General features: G+C 40.2%; 1 protein-coding gene and 1 long non-coding RNA gene across 3 annotated transcripts in view; one reads left to right on the top strand and one right to left on the bottom strand.

Annotated features, from left to right (window-relative positions):
* LOC140905228 (uncharacterized) overlaps positions 1-13,054 on the top strand; it is a 32,441-nt gene extending 19,387 nt beyond the window's left edge. Inside the window, exon 3 of the long non-coding RNA XR_012156799.1 lies at positions 12,698-13,054. This is a non-coding gene — a long non-coding RNA (uncharacterized lncRNA). The remainder of the gene's footprint in view (positions 1-12,697) is intronic.
* IFRD1 (interferon related developmental regulator 1) lies at positions 608-17,353 on the bottom strand. 2 transcript variants are annotated; one of them, XM_073328112.1, is made up of 12 exons: positions 17,215-17,353; positions 13,257-13,361; positions 12,495-12,576; positions 11,647-11,771; positions 11,076-11,233; positions 9,385-9,435; positions 9,114-9,292; positions 8,890-8,998; positions 6,362-6,496; positions 3,687-3,815; positions 2,988-3,083; positions 608-1,408 (listed from the first exon to the last, which is right to left on the bottom strand). In XM_073328112.1, the coding sequence occupies exons 1-12, from the start codon at positions 17,258-17,260 to the stop codon at positions 1,319-1,321; spliced, it is 1,305 nt and encodes a 434-aa protein (XP_073184213.1). In that variant the 5' UTR covers positions 17,261-17,353; the 3' UTR covers positions 608-1,318. The 2 variants fall into 2 exon arrangements, with proteins under 2 accessions (XP_073184213.1, XP_073184215.1); XM_073328114.1 differs by lacking the exon at positions 17,215-17,353 and adding an exon at positions 16,438-17,051.
* Between the last annotated feature and the right edge of the window lie 389 nt (positions 17,354-17,742).

Raw genomic sequence — 17,742 nt, 5'->3', positions numbered from 1 at the left:
TTTTAATGTAAGTCTGCCCTAAGTGTTAATGAGTTGTTGGAAAGGCAAGCTGTGTCTGAATTTAGAGTTAAATTTGCTTTTATCTAGTTGAATGATGGTTTGAACACCAGTCATTACTCTATAGCAGGTGAATGTAATAAAGGCAGTTGATGGGAGTTCTCTTTGCTATTCATCTTTCTTCCATTTCTTTAGGTAAGGTGAACTTCACCTGATAACCATATGAATGTTTCCACAGTATTGTCGTGACTAGGATTCTGTAAAGCATCTATCCTGCTACTGCAAGCACCATATTTTACAGAAAAAAGATATATAATCATACAGCTGAGATTACTGATATTGCCCTGGATCCTCCAAGTTGACAAGTTAAACAAATTTAAGGCATAAGATTGAGTGGACAGAGTCATGACTGAGCTTTCAGACTAAGTTTGAGCACTCATCCTGAAGCCAGGTCATGCCAATGCTAGTTTTGTGTGAAGCACACTTTTTCAATATATTTTATAGCTACTATATCATTTCTAGCGATAAAATGAAAAACAAATTAAGTGTGCAGTTATCTGATCTCGTTTACTATTTAGACAAGGTGTATAACAACCACATTTTAAAAGACTTCAGTGAGAAAGATTTTTATTCCGAAGATGGAACAGTCTTATACAAGTAAATATGTAAAATGTGTCACCACTTTTAAAGTTAAATGTAGTCAAGTATGTTTGTACTATTTACTACTCCATATTAAGTGCCAACAGCAGGACTTCATGGCACTGGTATAATATAGTAAGGTTATATCTTCTGCCATTTGTCAGTTCAGCAGCCAGTTTAAAATAAGTTAAAATTACAGGGTATAATTGAAGAAATAGCAGCTGTTCCAGAGGCATGTTTGTTCTTGTACTCTGCTCTTCTTATCAAGACGACTTGCTCTTCTATGTAATTTCATTGCTGTATTAACACCAATCCAAGATGAGCTGGGTCAGACAATTTTGGCAGTTTAATACATATAGCCTTCAGAGCCATTTAACAACTGAATTGTTGCTATATTTACCAAATTTATGAGTGATTTTGATCCAGCATAAGTGTTACAAGTTACATTTCCACCCAATTTTAGATCAACTGATCCTATATACATACAGTACACACACACCTAAAGCAATTATAACATGCATAACATTTACAGATACTATACATTAGATATTATCCCTGTGCAATGAAGTGTAAGCTATGTGGCTATATAAATTAAATCTCAAATTTCAAGGTTACAACAATTACATTTATAAAAAATTATGAAATTACATAAGTCTTCAACATTGGAACCCACATGGAAGATCTAGAAAAATTCACCCACATCTGTTCTTTTGTCACGACATTTGCTTCTAGCCTTTGTTCGAGCCTTGAATGCTGCAGAGTTGTACAAGTGCTACAAAGTGAAAGAGAAGCTTTAGTCAGATGTTTGAAATATCTACGCCTAAACTAGTTTAAGTTCTTTAAATAATTAGGATGTAAAGGATTTTAAATTGATTTAAATGTCATTAGATGGTGTCAGAATTGTGATACAAAATGAATACAAATTTTATGTCAAAGGTCGGTCATAGGTTCCAAGATTTTAGCACATAATGACCTAATAAACGGATTAAATGAGAACGACCACTAGATAAGCATGTGTGTCACCATATGGAAATAAGATCTAAATTTTTTCAAAATAGAAAAGATGACAGACATTCAGGAGTCTAAATGAGAGGACCTTAAGTTCCTAAATTTTACTGGAAGTGACTTGGTGGTTTTGAAGTTTTACTCCTTGTCTGGATTCTAGCATTTAACAGATCTGACTATTTCTTCAAGGCTCCCAAACAGGTGTCACTCATTCTGTGAAAAGGACAAAATTCAATTTAACTATGGTCCACAGGTCAAGGAATGATTTAAGACTACATACTGTCCTCGGTGTACAGCAACTTCTCCCAATGTCAGTCATTTAAGCTTTAAAGTTAAAGTTAGAGTTAATTCCCCTACCAAGTTAGTTTTAGTATTCAAATTCAGGAAAACTCTGCATCAGTTTTACACTGTATATATTGGGAAAGTGATCTTCAGAACCCACAAAGCTAGGAAGTATTTTAGATGACTTCTGAATATCATGCAAACCACAAATACGTGAAGTTTGACTGATCTGACCCACAGGCTGGGTGTTTGAAAACATTGCTCCATAACACTGTGTTCTAAATAAATGTGAGTAATCTGACTATGGCTAGAAAACATCTATTCTTAATATTCTAGTATTAACTGGCAAGAAAACCCTCCTCCTGCCTCTGAAAGGTTATACTATACATCCAATTGGTGTGGATCCTAATCCATTGTAGGAGAGTTTTGGATACCTAAAATGGTACAGTCTAAGTTTTGTACGCATAAATATAGGATGGTCACACTGTTGGAGAGTGCCAAAACAAGGATTACCCAATCACCCTAAAGCCATACAGCACGAATCCTATACTCCACACCACATCATGCATTCTGGATGTCATTTTACAGAAGTTTTGAAGATTTTGTCAGGACCATTTCTCATATATCTCCTCATGAACAGCTAAGTCTCCTAGTTGCCATGAATCCCACTATACAAGCTTTACAGGAAGAGAGTTAAATAACTAATGTCTGAGGTAAGCAGCTTTTCCACAGGCTTCAGTTGTCATGCTCCAGTGTAACATCTCAGGACCATCTAGAGACAGAAACAAGTGCTGTACCCCCACGCAAAAGGGTGTTCAAAAGTCTATACAGTTCTCATTACTAGCTCTTCAGTCACCAGGGTGAACCTAAAACTTGATCCAGGACAGAATGTGTTTGTGAAGCACCCCAGACCAGCCATTTTTCATTAAACCAAACATTTGTAGCAGGTTGACTCTAAAATGGCAGCTGTTCAACTGTTCAGGTTTCAAATGTTATTTAATTCTCAAAGGGAATAGGATAACATGGTAAGAGCAAGTGATACAGTTAAAGGTGTGATAACATACCCTTTCAAAACGTGATATCTTCATTGTTTTAAGAGTTGCAGCATCAAGCATTACTGGTGGTCCAAGTTCAAACACATTCCGAAGAAACTCATTGGACTGAGTAAACAAATTAACACATCAGTAATCAAGGTTCTATATGGAATATTGTAGCAGCTTTAATCTTGAGATTTAAATTACATGAGTCCATACAAGTAATTTACACTTGTTGAATACGGTCCCCTACCATCATTTTATTGTAAGTAATCAGGGCTCAATTCTTGCTTGCATCAGACAAATCAATGCTCAGCACAGGAGTTGTCAGAGGCAGTTACAGCATCCTGGTTCTGCAATGCCCTGACCTCAGCATCAAAGTTGCTACACTGCCATATTACCCACACTGGGGTGGGCTGGTGTAAGCCACACCAGAAGTGATTTCCCTTCTGCAAGGGGAATTTTCAGCTGGCTATTTATGATTACACTGGTCCAGTGTAAAATAACCCTTAGTTTTCTCTTTACAAAATTTGAATTAAAATAGAAAGTTACTTTAGAACCAGTTTACCACAGCTATAATTCAAGACATGTTGCTTTATTCTTAAATACTTCTATTGGGAAACAACTTTAACAAATCATTGGCTAATTCCAATAGAAAACAGGAAAATTTCAAATAGGCAATAATTATTCAAGTGGCCAGACAGGAAACAGTGTGAAATAACAGCTCACCTGCAAATGATATTGCATCCCTGATCCCAGAAGCTCCTTGAAGGTATCGTATGTTTGTTTCTTAACCCAGCAGTCAATATACATGCGCTCAGGTCCAAATTTGACAGTCTCTGTAGGGAAGTCACGCTCCTGTCCAAAAACCAAAGACAAAACATGGAGACTACATTACCAAAACCCCGATTTAGAAAAAGTCCTAAGCAGACAAAAAGGTTATATAGAAAGCTTACGCATGTTAAGAACTAGTGTAGTTTTCCTTTCACTGAGTGATCCTATGTAATAAGGACAAGAATCATGTAGTGAGCTGTAGCTCACGAAAGCTTATGCTCAAATAAATTTGTTAGTCTCTAAAGTGCCACGAGTACTCCTTTTCTTTTTGCAAATACAGACTAACACAGCTGCTACTCTGAAACCCGTTATTCTGTAAAGTAACCTACTACGCATGTATAATACAATTGCAGATTTTACTGGACACAGGTTGATTCAGGACTGAACCTTAAGAGTATTTATGCTGCTACAGGTAACATTGGGAGGTACAATGATGTAAGTATGAATACAGAAGTAGAATATCAAAAGAAATGTTCACTTGGTATGGGCTTTGTCCAGGGGAATTTGATTCACATCTGTAAATCAGTCAGGTCTCGGTGGATCTTTCAAGATCCAGACAAGGTCTTAACACTGTTGAAAAGGAAATTTTATAACCCCCTTTAAAATGCTGTGTTTTGATGCAAACCATACTTATGGGTATACATTTCAGATAATGCAACTATGGGTGCCAATATAAGACCTTAAGTAAAGAATGTTCTCTAATTCATTTTTGGGGCTGTTAGTGACTAAGTCACCTTCTTCTGTATTTATGTAACTGGTAATGTAATTACTCCTGACAGTATAAGTCTAAGCATCCCACCCTATCAGTAGTTAGTTTCTTTCTCAGACCAATGTTCACTGCTGAGAACTTTTGATTGTTTGAAAGTACAATTATTTCATTTAGCTGGTATTGGCCCGATTTTACACAGTTAAAGATTCAAGTGTCATCTAACCTACCAACACCCTTTCATTACGAAATGTAAGCTTATTTATCTGGCTTAGTGACTTGTGAACACTTTTCTGGTGAAGAGCTGAAAATTACTGTCCAGAGCTTTTAGCAATGGTACAGTAGCTCCTCACTTAACATTGTAGTTATGTTCCTGAAAAACGCTATTTTAAGCACAACTATGTTAAGTGAATCTAATTTACCCATAAGAATTACGTAAAAAGGGGGGGGGGGGTTAGGTTTCAAGGAAATTTTATTTGCCAGACACAATATATATAAAATTTAATACCGTACACAGCAATGATGATTGTGAAGCTTGGTTGAGGTGGTGGAGTCAGAGGGTGGGATATTTCCCAGGGAATGCCTTACTGCTAAATGATGAACTAGCACTCAATTGAGCCCCCAAGGGTTAACATGTTGTTAATGTAGCCTCACACTCTACAAGGCATCATGATGGAGGGATAGGAGACAGCATGGCAGAGAGAGACAGACACACACACACACCCCGTGTGTGAGAGAGAGACACATACACATTGTCCCTTTAAGTACACTGGCTTTTTAAGGAGATCAGCAAGTTGAGACAGCAGGTGCTGCCAGCAAGCTCCCTCCGTCCAGAGCCCTGTCGTATCCCCACCCTGCTCTGTGGAGATGGGGTAAAGGAGTGGAAGCAGAGGGGGACACCCTGACATTAGCTTCCCTTTCCCTCCCCCTGCATAGCAAGCAGGGGACTCCTGGGAGCAGCTCCAAGACAGAGGACAGGAGCAGTACAGGGCAGTGGGGGGAAGGGACACCTGAACTACCCAGCAACTGGTAGCCTGCTGGGTGGCTGCCGCACAGGCAACTTAGGGGAGCTGATAGGGGGCTGCCAGTCCACCCTGGTTCCAACCCCCACCAGCTAGCTCCAACGGGCTGCTCTTTCTGCAGGCAGTGGACAAAGCAGGCAGCTGCCAAACAACATAAGGGAGCATCATGCAACTTTAGAGCATGTTCTCTAATTAATCAGCAACTTCTCATTGAACAGTTTTTCATTGTTAAGTTACTGTATTCTGTACGGTTCTCTACAGCAATGTTAACCTAAGCACAGAGATATGCTTTAAGGGACGTAATTCTTTAAGCCCTTCGAGTGGAGCAATTATAAACTGAATCCACACAACAGCTGAATAATGCAAGCTGTTTCTTGCTTACACTGCAAGGCACTAATTCCGCTAATGAACTGACAGATTTTAGAATTCCATAATTCAGAGTTTGGCTGTAAAGGACAAGTCTTTCAGCAGAAAACTCAGTACATTGAATAAAGGGGCACTTAACATTTATATTGCAATATTTTATCCATTTTATAGAAAACCATATATCCAATATGGAAGTCAGGTTTGTATTTCCAATCTAAAATGAGGTTTTTCAGTTGACCGTTGAATCATTTTTAGATTACTAAGCATGAACCTTTGAAAGATGTAGTTAACATTAATCCTGCCTTAATTCTTAATGAGTTAAGAAACTCAAAATTTAAGTTATGTGGAGCTTATGTTCAAAATTCATCTAAAATTGTAAGAGTTTTTCCAATGGTCCAGTGTTCATACAACTGTTTTATAAATTGTGTGCGACTTTTTGCTTTACAGATCAGTATTTTCAAAGCAATCAAGAGTACCTCTACTGCTCGCAAGACGTCTCTAAAGACAGATCGCTGCTTTCTTTTGTCTACTTTGGCACGGTGCTTGTTTCCATCTGTAGCCAGGGCCTTTAGTTTCTGTGTCAAAAGTTCCATGTCTTCATAAAAGAAATCCTAGTCAGACAAAAGGAGATATTTCAATTTCTGGTCTTTACACCCATTTTCTCTAAGTGGTAATACATCAACTTTTCCCATGGTATTGTCTGTCACTTGGATCACATGAGGCGTTTATAATGTAAAATAAACGTATTAACTGTACTTGAATGATTAAGTAATCAGGATCCAGGTTACCCAAGCATGACCTGTGTGCACCTGCTGGTACAGTTATTAGCTGAAGCATTCAGTGTGGAGCTCCCTCAATATGAAAGAAGCTGCCAACAAGGTCTCTTGTAAGGCCCTTGGATTATGGAACAAACTCCCCACTTAGCCTGCTAGCTAGTGCCTAGATTTGTTAACCCTCTGAACATGCTGTAGCATTACGTTCTCTAACACTTGAAGTCAATGAAATGTTTATTGGCATAGGATAATTAAGTTTTGGGGTGGATTTCAGAGATATTGACAGTTGCCTTAAGATGTTTAATGCCATTTATTACTATTAATTTAAGTTTTGGAAAGGGAGCCTGGAGCTTACAAGGGGGACTTCTAATATTTTTAAAGAATAAATCTGAACAGTTTTTGGAGGTCAGATTAATTCCTAACCGATTACAAGCACATCAACTCTTTTGTCCTTTTACAGATTCCACATTATTTACATTACTCTTTCAAATGGTAGTGTTTTACTTTGATAGCATGCTATTTGTGGCATGAACCATCTGTTAATTTTTGACCTGTGCCTAAAAAAATAGAACCCTGCACCTTAACTGAGTCTCCTAGGCACTACTATATTTAATAGCTGTCTTCTGTGTGTTTATTTCCTTTGTCATTGCAATTTTTAAATCACATTTTTACCTCAGTCCTCCCAGTCTGCCCCATATACCATACCACACAAATATACTTAGTCTCATCTGATCCTGAGATTAAGTTGGTAAACTTAAAAGTGAATACTGCATGTATTCTTGCATGAATGAGATAAGATTAGCATCAGGCGTGTTACAAGGCCATTGGGATAATCCTTTTGTCATAAATTCTGCTTATTATACAAGCCACTGAACTGGGTAACTTACATATGAACTGATGTGATTTTCTTAAATGAAGTGTTTTAAGATTTTAAAGAATGCAGATTTATATTTAATCAAAACCAAGTACATTCAAATGAAAATTTCAGTCACTTGCAGCCACAGTCCAAGTGATGAAAAGAGTTCAAGCTCTGGACTCATCTTGCCAGGCCTAAACTTCACTGTCACTGTCAAGCCCTTTCAAAGTAGGCTTCCATAGCTAGAATCTTGCAGTCTCCTGTATTTAGAAGCACTACAAAAAGCAGCACAATTTAGATACTATGTGAAGTTACTGTGCTTGGTATCCTGCCTCATTCACAGTTACCCTTCCCTCTCAGACCATGTTCTAGCTTGGTCAAGGCTGATGTGCTTTGCCAGGAGCACTTCTGGCAGCCCTCCCAAGCTGTGCCCATGGATAGTTGAAGACTAATTTCTTCAGTGCTGTCAAAAAAACAGTTAAGAAGTTAATAAGGCACATTACTGAAGGGTAACAAAATAGATTAAGTCTGTGTTGTAAAGCAAAATTAAAAGTTATTTAAATTTCTAACGATCTGGTGCAAAGGTGAACCACAAGGAAAATATACCTATCACAACCTCAGTAGCACAACATAAATAAAAGTAACTCCTTAGAAGTCTTCCTCCAAAATTGCAACTGGCAAAATGCAAATCACCCAATCTACTTTCAGATGCCAAGAAATTGTTCAAAAGAATCAGGCAAGTCCCATAATGTTTTACTAACCTCTTCATCATTGGGTACCCCCCCTTTGAGGCAACATAAGGAAATAGAAAACCCCCTACTAAAGATACTGTCTAAACTCAAGAGTGCATTGCAACTGTGACAGCACACAGTGATGCTTTCTGGGAGTCCTTGGAACCGGCAGATTTGGACAAGCTGAAAAGGGTAAGGGTCTGTACCAAATGCCCCCCTTACCATGGTTTGTTGGGGTACAAGATGCCAATCTACATTTATTTTCTTTGCAGTTCTTTAAAAAAAGAAGTTATTTAGATGTTAGTATCAGATTTTGTCAACTCTAGCATTCCAGCAGCCCTGGAGTTATCACAGGGAGATAATAGGAGGGCTAGCACAAGTAAGCTTGTTTTAATTGGAGTAGTTCTAATGTATCTACCTAAATTTCATTCTACTGTTTAGATACTTTTTCTTCATTATCTTAAGTTGTGGAGTGTTTATATGCAACTTTCCCACCCAGAATGTGCACATGGATACAACTAGACTGTAAGAGGTGGTCCTTTGAAATCAGGGATCCTATGTGAAAGAGCATTACATACCACAGTGTTTAGTTTGTAACAATCTCAAAGCAAGAAACCTGTCACAGCTAAATCTATTATACTTACAGCTTCCATTTCTCGTGCCAGTTCAAACAGAAGAGCTAGTGTTTCTCCAGCAGCAATTCTCATGTTGACATCATCACAAGATAACAAGTTTGGAAGTTTGTGTAAGTGCCTAGAAAAAAAGAGCCACATTTTATTAATCTGTAAAGAGTGATTTTTACAATAAAGCAACATTAAGGCAAAGTAACAGATCATTGTAAAAGCTGCCTTCCAGGAAAGGAACATACATTTCAAGTTTTTTCTTCACTTCGCTCACTGGACAGATGGTCAGCAACAGAGTCCATGCTAAAAGTGCACTGATGTGAAGCACTGTGTTGTGGGTGCTAGAGATACCATTAGTGTCTCTCTCTCTCTGATAGGATTTTGTGAATATGTTTTCCAGACACTCCATAGTTGAATACAGTTCCTGGTTTAAAAGAAAAAGTAGTGTAAGTGGCTAAATTCAATCATTAAAATTTGTGTAAAACTTGATATAAAGGGTTAAGTGTTTATCCTTACAGTAATATCATCAGTGACTATGAAACAGCAAACTCCCAAGCAGGTTGCACACTAGAAATGGAAAAGAAATAAAGCAAGTCAGTATTTCATAGTTTATATTGATTCTACCAGACCTGACAAGATTCCCAAATTTTAAACTTTGGTCTTCATTACTCCAATATACTCCATTATTGTATAAATAAGTATTTAAGTTCTACACTGAGTGCCCATGGAACCATTCCTTAAACAGAATTAACTCAGACTGAACTGTTCCCTCCTATTTTTTGCTTTTTTACTTCATTGCTATATCTGGTCCACTTTACAACATGCTGCTCTGCATAAGTATTTTCACTTCTGATATATGTACCTCTGAACAAAGAGATATGTTGCCAGACTGAGCTGTTACAAAAACTGTATATAGCCTGCCTTTCACCTGATTAGCTAAATTAGAAGAGGTAGTAAAAGCTTACTGCTATGAACTACAAGTTTCACAATGAAATAAAAGGGATGGCTGGTGTCTACACACTGCTGTGGGAAGGATTTTCCAGAATTCTGATTAGTGGCATTTTAAGGGTCTACTCTACATGTAGTCTCACCAGCTCAATGTGGTACACTTTTCCAGTTTCTCGTGGGTACCATTTTCTAACACCCAAAAAGCAATTCAAGCTCCTCCTAAACCCCTGTATTAAACACCAGGTCTGCTTTACTTTTAAAGCAGTGTTTCAGTTGTGCTTTAATGCAACCGTAGTCAAGCTAGAAACCTCTGTTTTGACACTACTTGAGGACAACAAAACAGGCAAACCAGTTGTACAAGACTGAATGCAAGAGTTAAATGATACTAGCTCAAAAACACCTCAAGACACTAAAGTTACAGAAAAACCCAGTATCATTAGCAGCAATGGCTACTACTTTGAAGGAGCTTTTAGTTAATAGTTTGGTAGGTGCAGGAACTGAGGCACAGGTGGATTCTCTGAACTTGGCTTTGAGGCTACCATCCCTCCAAAAAGGGACCTTGATTTGAGGAAGGCATGCAGCTTTACACACTTTCCTGCTAGGTTTAATTATGCTTATCCCACAAGTTTTACAACTTGCATAAATATTTGTGGACTCAGTATATTGTTTTGGGAAACATTTAAAATAATCCCAGAAGACAGGCAATACAATAGGAATTCTAGAAGTGAAAGGACCATGCATTGTCTCACACCTAATTAATGGTAGGAGTCATATATTGATCATGTAGTCCCAGGACAGAGCTATTAACAGTCCAAGCTGAAGGAAAAACTGACTGACCAATGCCTAGTCACATCATAAGATGTAACCAGAGTTTTGGGATGGAAAAAAGCACAAAGGAACCAAGATACTTTACATGATGCCCCAGTTTCCACAGAACATAGCTCTCTATGGCGGACAAAAAATGCTTTGGTACTGAAAAGAATGGTACATGCAGAACATGAAGTTTCAGGTTAAGTGAACATCAACATGCACCTCTTTCAAGCCAATTAGTAGAACACCAATTTTCAAATCTCATGCCATCACCGAAAGCTTCTGGCAGCCCAACACCTGTGTACATTAGGGCAGGAATTAAATTATAGGATTGAATTAACACACTAATGAAGTAATCTGTATTTTGGAAGCAAGGAAAGAGCAAAGTACCAATAGCTTTAAAAAGTTGTACTACCTCTCTTCTATAGCCCAGTACATTTTATACTTACAGCCTGTCTAGCCTGGATACTAGCTGTTCCATCACAGATTATCTTCTTGAGAACTGGTCCAAGGGTTTTAAGGATTTCTTCACTTTCAATTCCCGACCCCAACTGCACACAGAGAAGACATGCCAGCCTTGCCGCCGCGGACTGTTCATCACTCTTACCTACAGATTAAGGAAATTGAGTGATCGATCACCTGTGGATTTTATCCTGCACTGAATCACACATTCACTTAGGGGCTCATAAAGTGAGATCCAGCAATGAAGCATGCTGCATCTTAAACAAAACCCAAATGAAGAAAACAGCACTGGAAATGGTACTAGGTTGTCATTAATTCCAGCTAAAAGGAAGGAAGCAAAAGTCAAGATAATTTTGTAGCCCAATGATCAAAGAGCAATACATGCTCACATCGCAGTTAGGACAAGAGAAGCTTAGCTAACAAATGTATGTGATCTACTAAAATTTTCTGTAAAATACTAAGAAGTCTCATCACATCAGTTAACACTACAGTGGTATGACAAATCTGTCCCTATCCTATAGTTCTGTTACCTTCCAGTAGTGTACAAGCATTTATTACCTTTCTTTATGCAGCGTTCAATGCTATCAGTTAAAGTCATTCTCCTTTCCAGGATAAATTCATATAGTATTTTAGAAGTCAGAGCATTTTTAAGACCTTCAAGAGCTGCTTGTCTTGTCTTTGCACTGTTGGAGGAAAAATACAGATTAATACAAAAGTTTTCATGTAAGCTAAAGCTGAAGGCTTTGCTTTAGTACACTTTTATAGCAGTCTACATTACACATCTACAGGGTGCTGTCAAAATCTACGGAAGACCTTTGAATTAAGTAGAAACATTTAGTACAGATTTGAACAAATCTTCTGGGCAGACCAACTCCTCAATTACAACTTGGTTTATTTTCCTTCACCTCCTTCCTCACCTAGGATGCAGAGGCATAAAAACTTTGGTTGAAGGCTGTGGCATATGCTTAATCCAGCACTGCAAAACTCATGGTAGCTTACCAGCCCAGAAACAAACTCTAGTCACCCATCCTTTATCGTGTTGACATTGTGTGCAATTAATTTAAGTTGCTTTTCTGAGGCAAACAATTTTGCAAGACCAATTTACTTGAACAGAGCACCTAATCTGACAATACACAAGCATTTTAAATTTGTATTAGTAAAAAAAGCCAGGCCTACTTCTCTAGTTTACATCAACCACCACTGACTCCAGGATAGCTATTCCTGATTCATAGGCGAGGAAAATCAAGCACCCAATGTGGATTGCTAAATTGTGATTTTAGTTAGTATGCAACAGAAATAAAGATAGGTTAAGTTTCTATGGGGCAGCAACACATCACTAATTTGTATTAGAGAAGTCAAGTGAAGATTAATGATGCTTAAGAGCATTGTTTCCAAATACCCTATACCTCTTGTCCAATGTAAGATCAATGAATCCCTTTAACTTGTACTCGAAGTCTTCTTGAGTTGCTTCTTCATCGACTTCAGGTCCTAATGTATACAAGATAATTTAATCCTAATGCACATTACAACGTTCACGTTTAGATCACTAGAAACATAGTATGAGAAGTGACTACTGTATTTAAATATCATATCATCCACCTTTTTTCAGGTAACAAGACCTTAGCAACAAGCGTGGGATACTACAACAGAAGAATGACACCCAGGAGTGGGACCTGGTTATATCCGACTGACACTATCGAAAAGTATTTGGTTTTAGTAGCCAATTTATTCTGAGTTGTTTGTACATGTAGATTTCAGAATGAAGCAGTTGTCATGAATGCAGGGGGGCTGATGTCTTAGGTCCTCTTATTGTTCCTGAGACAGGTGGTGAAAGTTACATGTGAATAAAGGCTTTATCAATTTCCGATTAAATCTAAACTTTGTTTTAGAAATTAGCATAGTATGGTCACAGAATAAAGAAACCACAGGAGCTTTAAAAATCTTATGAAACATATTGTACATTTATCTGTAAATACATTAATGGGTACCTCAAAGTATCTATAAAAATGGGGGGGTCAATAATGCCCTGAGAACCCCAAATTTTTGGTTATTTGAATGATTATTGCACTATTTGTGACTGAAGATTAGATAAGACACATGTCAAAATATCAATTTTGTTTGTGAAGAAATTCTTTCAGAAGATGCATAGATCAAAATCTAAAATATACCTTCTTCAGTGAAGCTAGCAGGATCACTGAAGCCACTGCAGTGGCTCATAGTCTCAATGGATGCATCCTCATCACTGAAAGGCTGCACATTTCTATGCTGACCACCTTAAAAAAAAAAACAAACAAACACTTAGTGACTACTTCCATATTTGGAAAACACTGCAGCTCCACATATTGCTGTCCCACCCCGTTCTCCCTGACCCCATGCAAAAAGTAGGGAGAAATAAGGGACTCCCATGTCAAAGGTTGTTGTTTCTCCCTACAGACCCCAGCTTCCATCTCTTCCTGGCCCTACTTAGGGGTCCAAGATATAAAAGAGTGTTCAGAGAATACTTTCCTAGGCTTAAAAACTACTTATACATGGATTTGTACCAAGAATAATGAAAAGATATGATATAGAATATTCAGTGTACTGCTGGAATTTAGAATTATGGAGGAGCAACACCTTCTGTCAAGGCTGTGTCTAGCTATTGTATTCGATTGGGCTTTCAAACAGCACATGTCTACATTTAGAAAATGTATTCCGCTCACACAGATATAACACCCACAATCAAAGATAGTGGAATTTCATTGGTTTTAATTTTTTAATCTATTTTAATCAAAATTTAATAAGATACAATTAGTTTTTTTTAAACAGTGAATTAACCACTGAGCAAACTACTAAGGGAACTGGTGGATTCTGCATCTCTGGATATCTTGAAATCAGTGAAGGATGCCATTTTGGAAAATATGCTTTAACTAAAGTTATTGGGCTCAATACATGGGTAACTCGATTAAGTTTAGGGCTTGTGATATACAGGAGATCAAACTAGATGATCTAAGGGTCCCTTTTGCCCTTAGACTATGAAATTATGAACATTTTGGATGAAGCCCTGAAACAACCCTACAGCCTTTAAAAGTTTTGCCTGGGAATATTTTATACATGTTCAAACATACACAGTAGTCCTTTACATACAGAGACAGAGCACCACCAAATGCACTAATGCAATGGCAAAATGTACCCATTCAACAAAGAATTGGGAAAATGCTGGAGATGAATTTGACACAGAGTGGCCTGGATACCACTGGAAATACAGTGCACCAAGAACCCATTATCTGCTGCTTATGGAACATGTAAACACCACCACCAAGCCATAAGCCAACTAGAAATATGTTTTTGGTATAGGCAGAGAGTGCTGTCATGCCAACACATGCAAAGGGAGGTTGCATTCATGGTGGATAAGGCTGTTGCGATTTTCCTAAAATCAACCCCCGACTTTTTCCTTGAAAAAAAAAAAAGGCAGTAAAAATACCCAAGAGATCTTAGGACACAAAATGCAACTCATTATGTAGTTCATTGCAGTTTCTTTCTTCAGCACCTAGCATACGACAAGATTTCAGCCAAACCCAGTTAAGTCCACTAAATACAAATATGACTGATGCTGAGCTGGCTGTACAACCCATTACTTTTCTTGCAGGATTCTCTTTTTTGGTATTGCAGTAGTGCTATCTAAGTAACATTCAGTCTTAATGTTACCAGAGGACGACAGAATTCAGGATTTCATCTGAGCCCCATTTAAGCTTCCTTTTGTCTTGGTTCAACCAAAACCTTCACATTTGATGTCAATAACAGTTTCTATAGTTATGTCTCCCCCCTGCCCCATTTTGTTCTTGTTCAATTCCAATTTTATGAGCCGCTCAAGCCATATTTCCTCCAATCAAGAAGTTACTAAATAATGATTAGCCATTTCCTTAAATTACTCACTGTGTGCAATAATGAAGGTAATAGAGTAACAGCCTATTGGGCTTATTTATTTGATAAATAAATTGGTTAGTCTCTAAGGTGCCACAAGTACTCCTTTTCTTTTTAATGAAGGTAATGTTAGCATAAAAATTGCAACTTTCCTCAAATGTCCATCTTTACCCTGTCTCTTTTTATGGTATAATCAGACTGATGATCTTTGCCATTTGTAGGTGCAAAAGGTAACAGCAATTATTCCTTAATTAATCTGATGCTGAAGTACTGCTGGAAGCAGTGGAAGAGATACTCAAATTTGTTAGTCTCTAAGGTGCCACAAGTACTCCTTTTCTTTTTATTTAAATTACTGGGACTAAGTTTCTCTGACAGCTTAAGTGTTTCATTTGCAGGATGCTCTAAACTCAATGTATGTTCTTTCAATTTCACAGAGAAAGTTTACTTTAGTGATACAGTTGATTCTGACTGCAATTTGAGATAAACTTTTTTTAATCTGACTACCAAAGCCTGAGAAAATATTTTAAAAATTTACTTTAGGCAGCACTTCATTTCCACTGTTCTTACCATATACTTGAACTTTAGGCACATTGAGTGAAATTCACATACTAGTATTTGGTAGTCATTACACATAAATCAGCTGTGTCCAAGTTGTCCCAGTGATCTACATTGTGAACTTATATTGCCATAGCTACATCATGTCCCATAGACACTTAGTGATGCTGGCCTAATCCCCAATGTAGACAGGTCAACAGAAGAATTCTTCCATCAACCCAGGTGCCACTTCTTGGGAAAGTGAATTACCTATGCCAACAGGAGAACCCCTTCCTTCTACCAGCATAGGTGTCTAAACTGAAGCACTAGAGTAGCTACAGCAGTTAGGTGGAGACATACACTCATAGTGAGAAACTACCATCTAGTACAGTGGTCCCCAACCTTTCTGCCAGACACCCCACCACCACCAAGCACCGCAGCCGAAATGCCACAGAGAAACAGCAATGCTTCTTGGCAGCATTTCAGTGGTGGGGTATCCTGCGGGTGCACAAAAATACCCTGCTGGGCACCAGAGTGTCCGTAGGCACAGCATTGGGGACCCCTAATCTAGTGCATGGATTCTCAAGATGGCAGGTCATGCACCCCAAGACGGTTACAAACAAGTATTCGGAGCACGGCCACCTTGTCACTCCCATATTCCTACACAGTCTCAGCATGGCGAAGACTGAGAACCACCGATCTAGTGAAAATTATGATGAGACCCCAACTTCAGAAAAAATCAAATACACTGTACACCTTCTGGAAGTTTTTAAACAATTCATAGCTCCACAATCACAGCTAGTTCACAATTCCCAATAATCAAGTCCCTCACCAAACACGAATGCCTCCTCTGCCCACCAGCTAACAGACAATTCTGGAGCGCTCATTGCCTAGCGGGCATAACAAGGCCCTTACCAGTCTCCTTGGGCTTTTGGGGGGCCGAACTCTGAGCTTTCATTCCCAGGGTGAAACTGAAGCCTAGCAACAAGAACTCCCAGGCACCGTCACTTAATTCAGGGTGACAGATCGGCACATAAAGGGCCCCAGGAACCCACTGAACATTTTCTCGAGCGCCCCCAGCCCGGGCGACAGGTCACGTGCAACACTCCAGCCGCAGGGCGGCGACCCCCGGTGGCAGGCGGAGGCAGCTGGCCAGCCCCGAGACTGGGCCAGGCCATTAGCGGTGACGCCAGCCCGGGGGTTGCTCGCTGGCTTCGCGCAGCTGACCTCGGGCACGCCAATCTCTGCTCAGCGGCCGCCAGCGCACTCGAGGGGGCGGCCCAGCTGCCACGGGGCCCTGCCGCCGGCGCCGCGCTGGACACGCCGTCCGCCGCCCGCGACCCCTGGGCAGAAGCGGCTGACGCACGAGTTCAGCAGCAGGCGCTGCGCATGCGTCGGCTGGCGTGTGAGGTGGCGGTTTCCAACCCCGGCTCCTGTCAACCCCGCGGAGATAAGGCCGCTAGCTCAGGCGGCGCCGGGAACGGGGACCAGCAGGTGCCCCCTGCCCGGAGAGCCCGGCCGCGCAGCCAGACAGGGCGGCTCCGCTGGCCTAGGCCCGGCTGCCCCCCACCCTGCCCTCGAGGACCAGCGCATCTTGGGAAATGTAGTTTCGCGTTCTCGGCGCCCAACAGACGAGACTAGGACAGGCGGCAGGAGAAAACTTCCTCTCCCAGGATGCCTCGCTGCTCCTACCTGCTCCGCGCTGGTGATTGCTCCCTCGCTTCTTTGACTTGGGCATGGCCACCGGCGGTGCGCAGCTCCCCTCTGTGGGTCTCGGTCTCTCAGTTCCCCCCCGCCCGGGTCTCAGCGACAATCAGCCGATGGAGGAGCAGGAGCGCTTTTTACTACAGCGTCTCTGCGGGGCTGACTTCCCGGACCGAGGCAGTGGAGGGGATTGGCGGAGGCAGGCGAAGGACAAGGCGGTGGTGGCGGTAGAAATCCCCGTGAAGGCCCGTGAGCAGAATCGATGCATCTTTCTCCTCTCAGACACCTGGAGCTAAAGGCGAAGAGAGGGCGCCAACGCTGCTTTTATAGCCAAACGGGCTAAGGGGGCGGGCAGAGTGATGTGTTGCTGACGTCAACCGGATATGACCAATGACCAGCTCTGGTTTACTGGACTCGTGACTCATACGCGAGAGATGCCGATCGTGGTGGCGCGTTGCATGTTGGGATGCGCAGTCCCCGAAGAGGTCACCACTTCCCTCAGGCTCGTAAGGACAG

Source organism: Lepidochelys kempii, chromosome 1 (genome assembly GCF_965140265.1).
Source record: "Lepidochelys kempii isolate rLepKem1 chromosome 1, rLepKem1.hap2, whole genome shotgun sequence".
Taxonomy (NCBI): Eukaryota; Metazoa; Chordata; order Testudines; family Cheloniidae; genus Lepidochelys; species Lepidochelys kempii.
The sequence above is the reverse complement of the archived record's forward strand: the minus strand, read 5'-3'. Positions and strand labels throughout refer to the sequence as shown.

Bases quoted from the DNA above. Each gene is read 5' to 3' on its own strand.
- IFRD1 (XM_073328112.1), bottom strand. From the start codon at position 17,260: ATGCCCAAGTCAAAGAAGCGAGGGAGCAATCACCAGCGCGGAGCAG. The intron at 9,293-9,384 runs GTAAGGATAAAC...CTTTTAAACCAG, and splicing joins TAGTCACTGATGATATTACT to GAACTGTATTCAACTATGGA. The intron at 3,816-6,361 runs GTACTCTTGATT...GTTTTTGGACAG, and splicing joins ACGTCTTGCGAGCAGTAGAG to GAGCGTGACTTCCCTACAGA.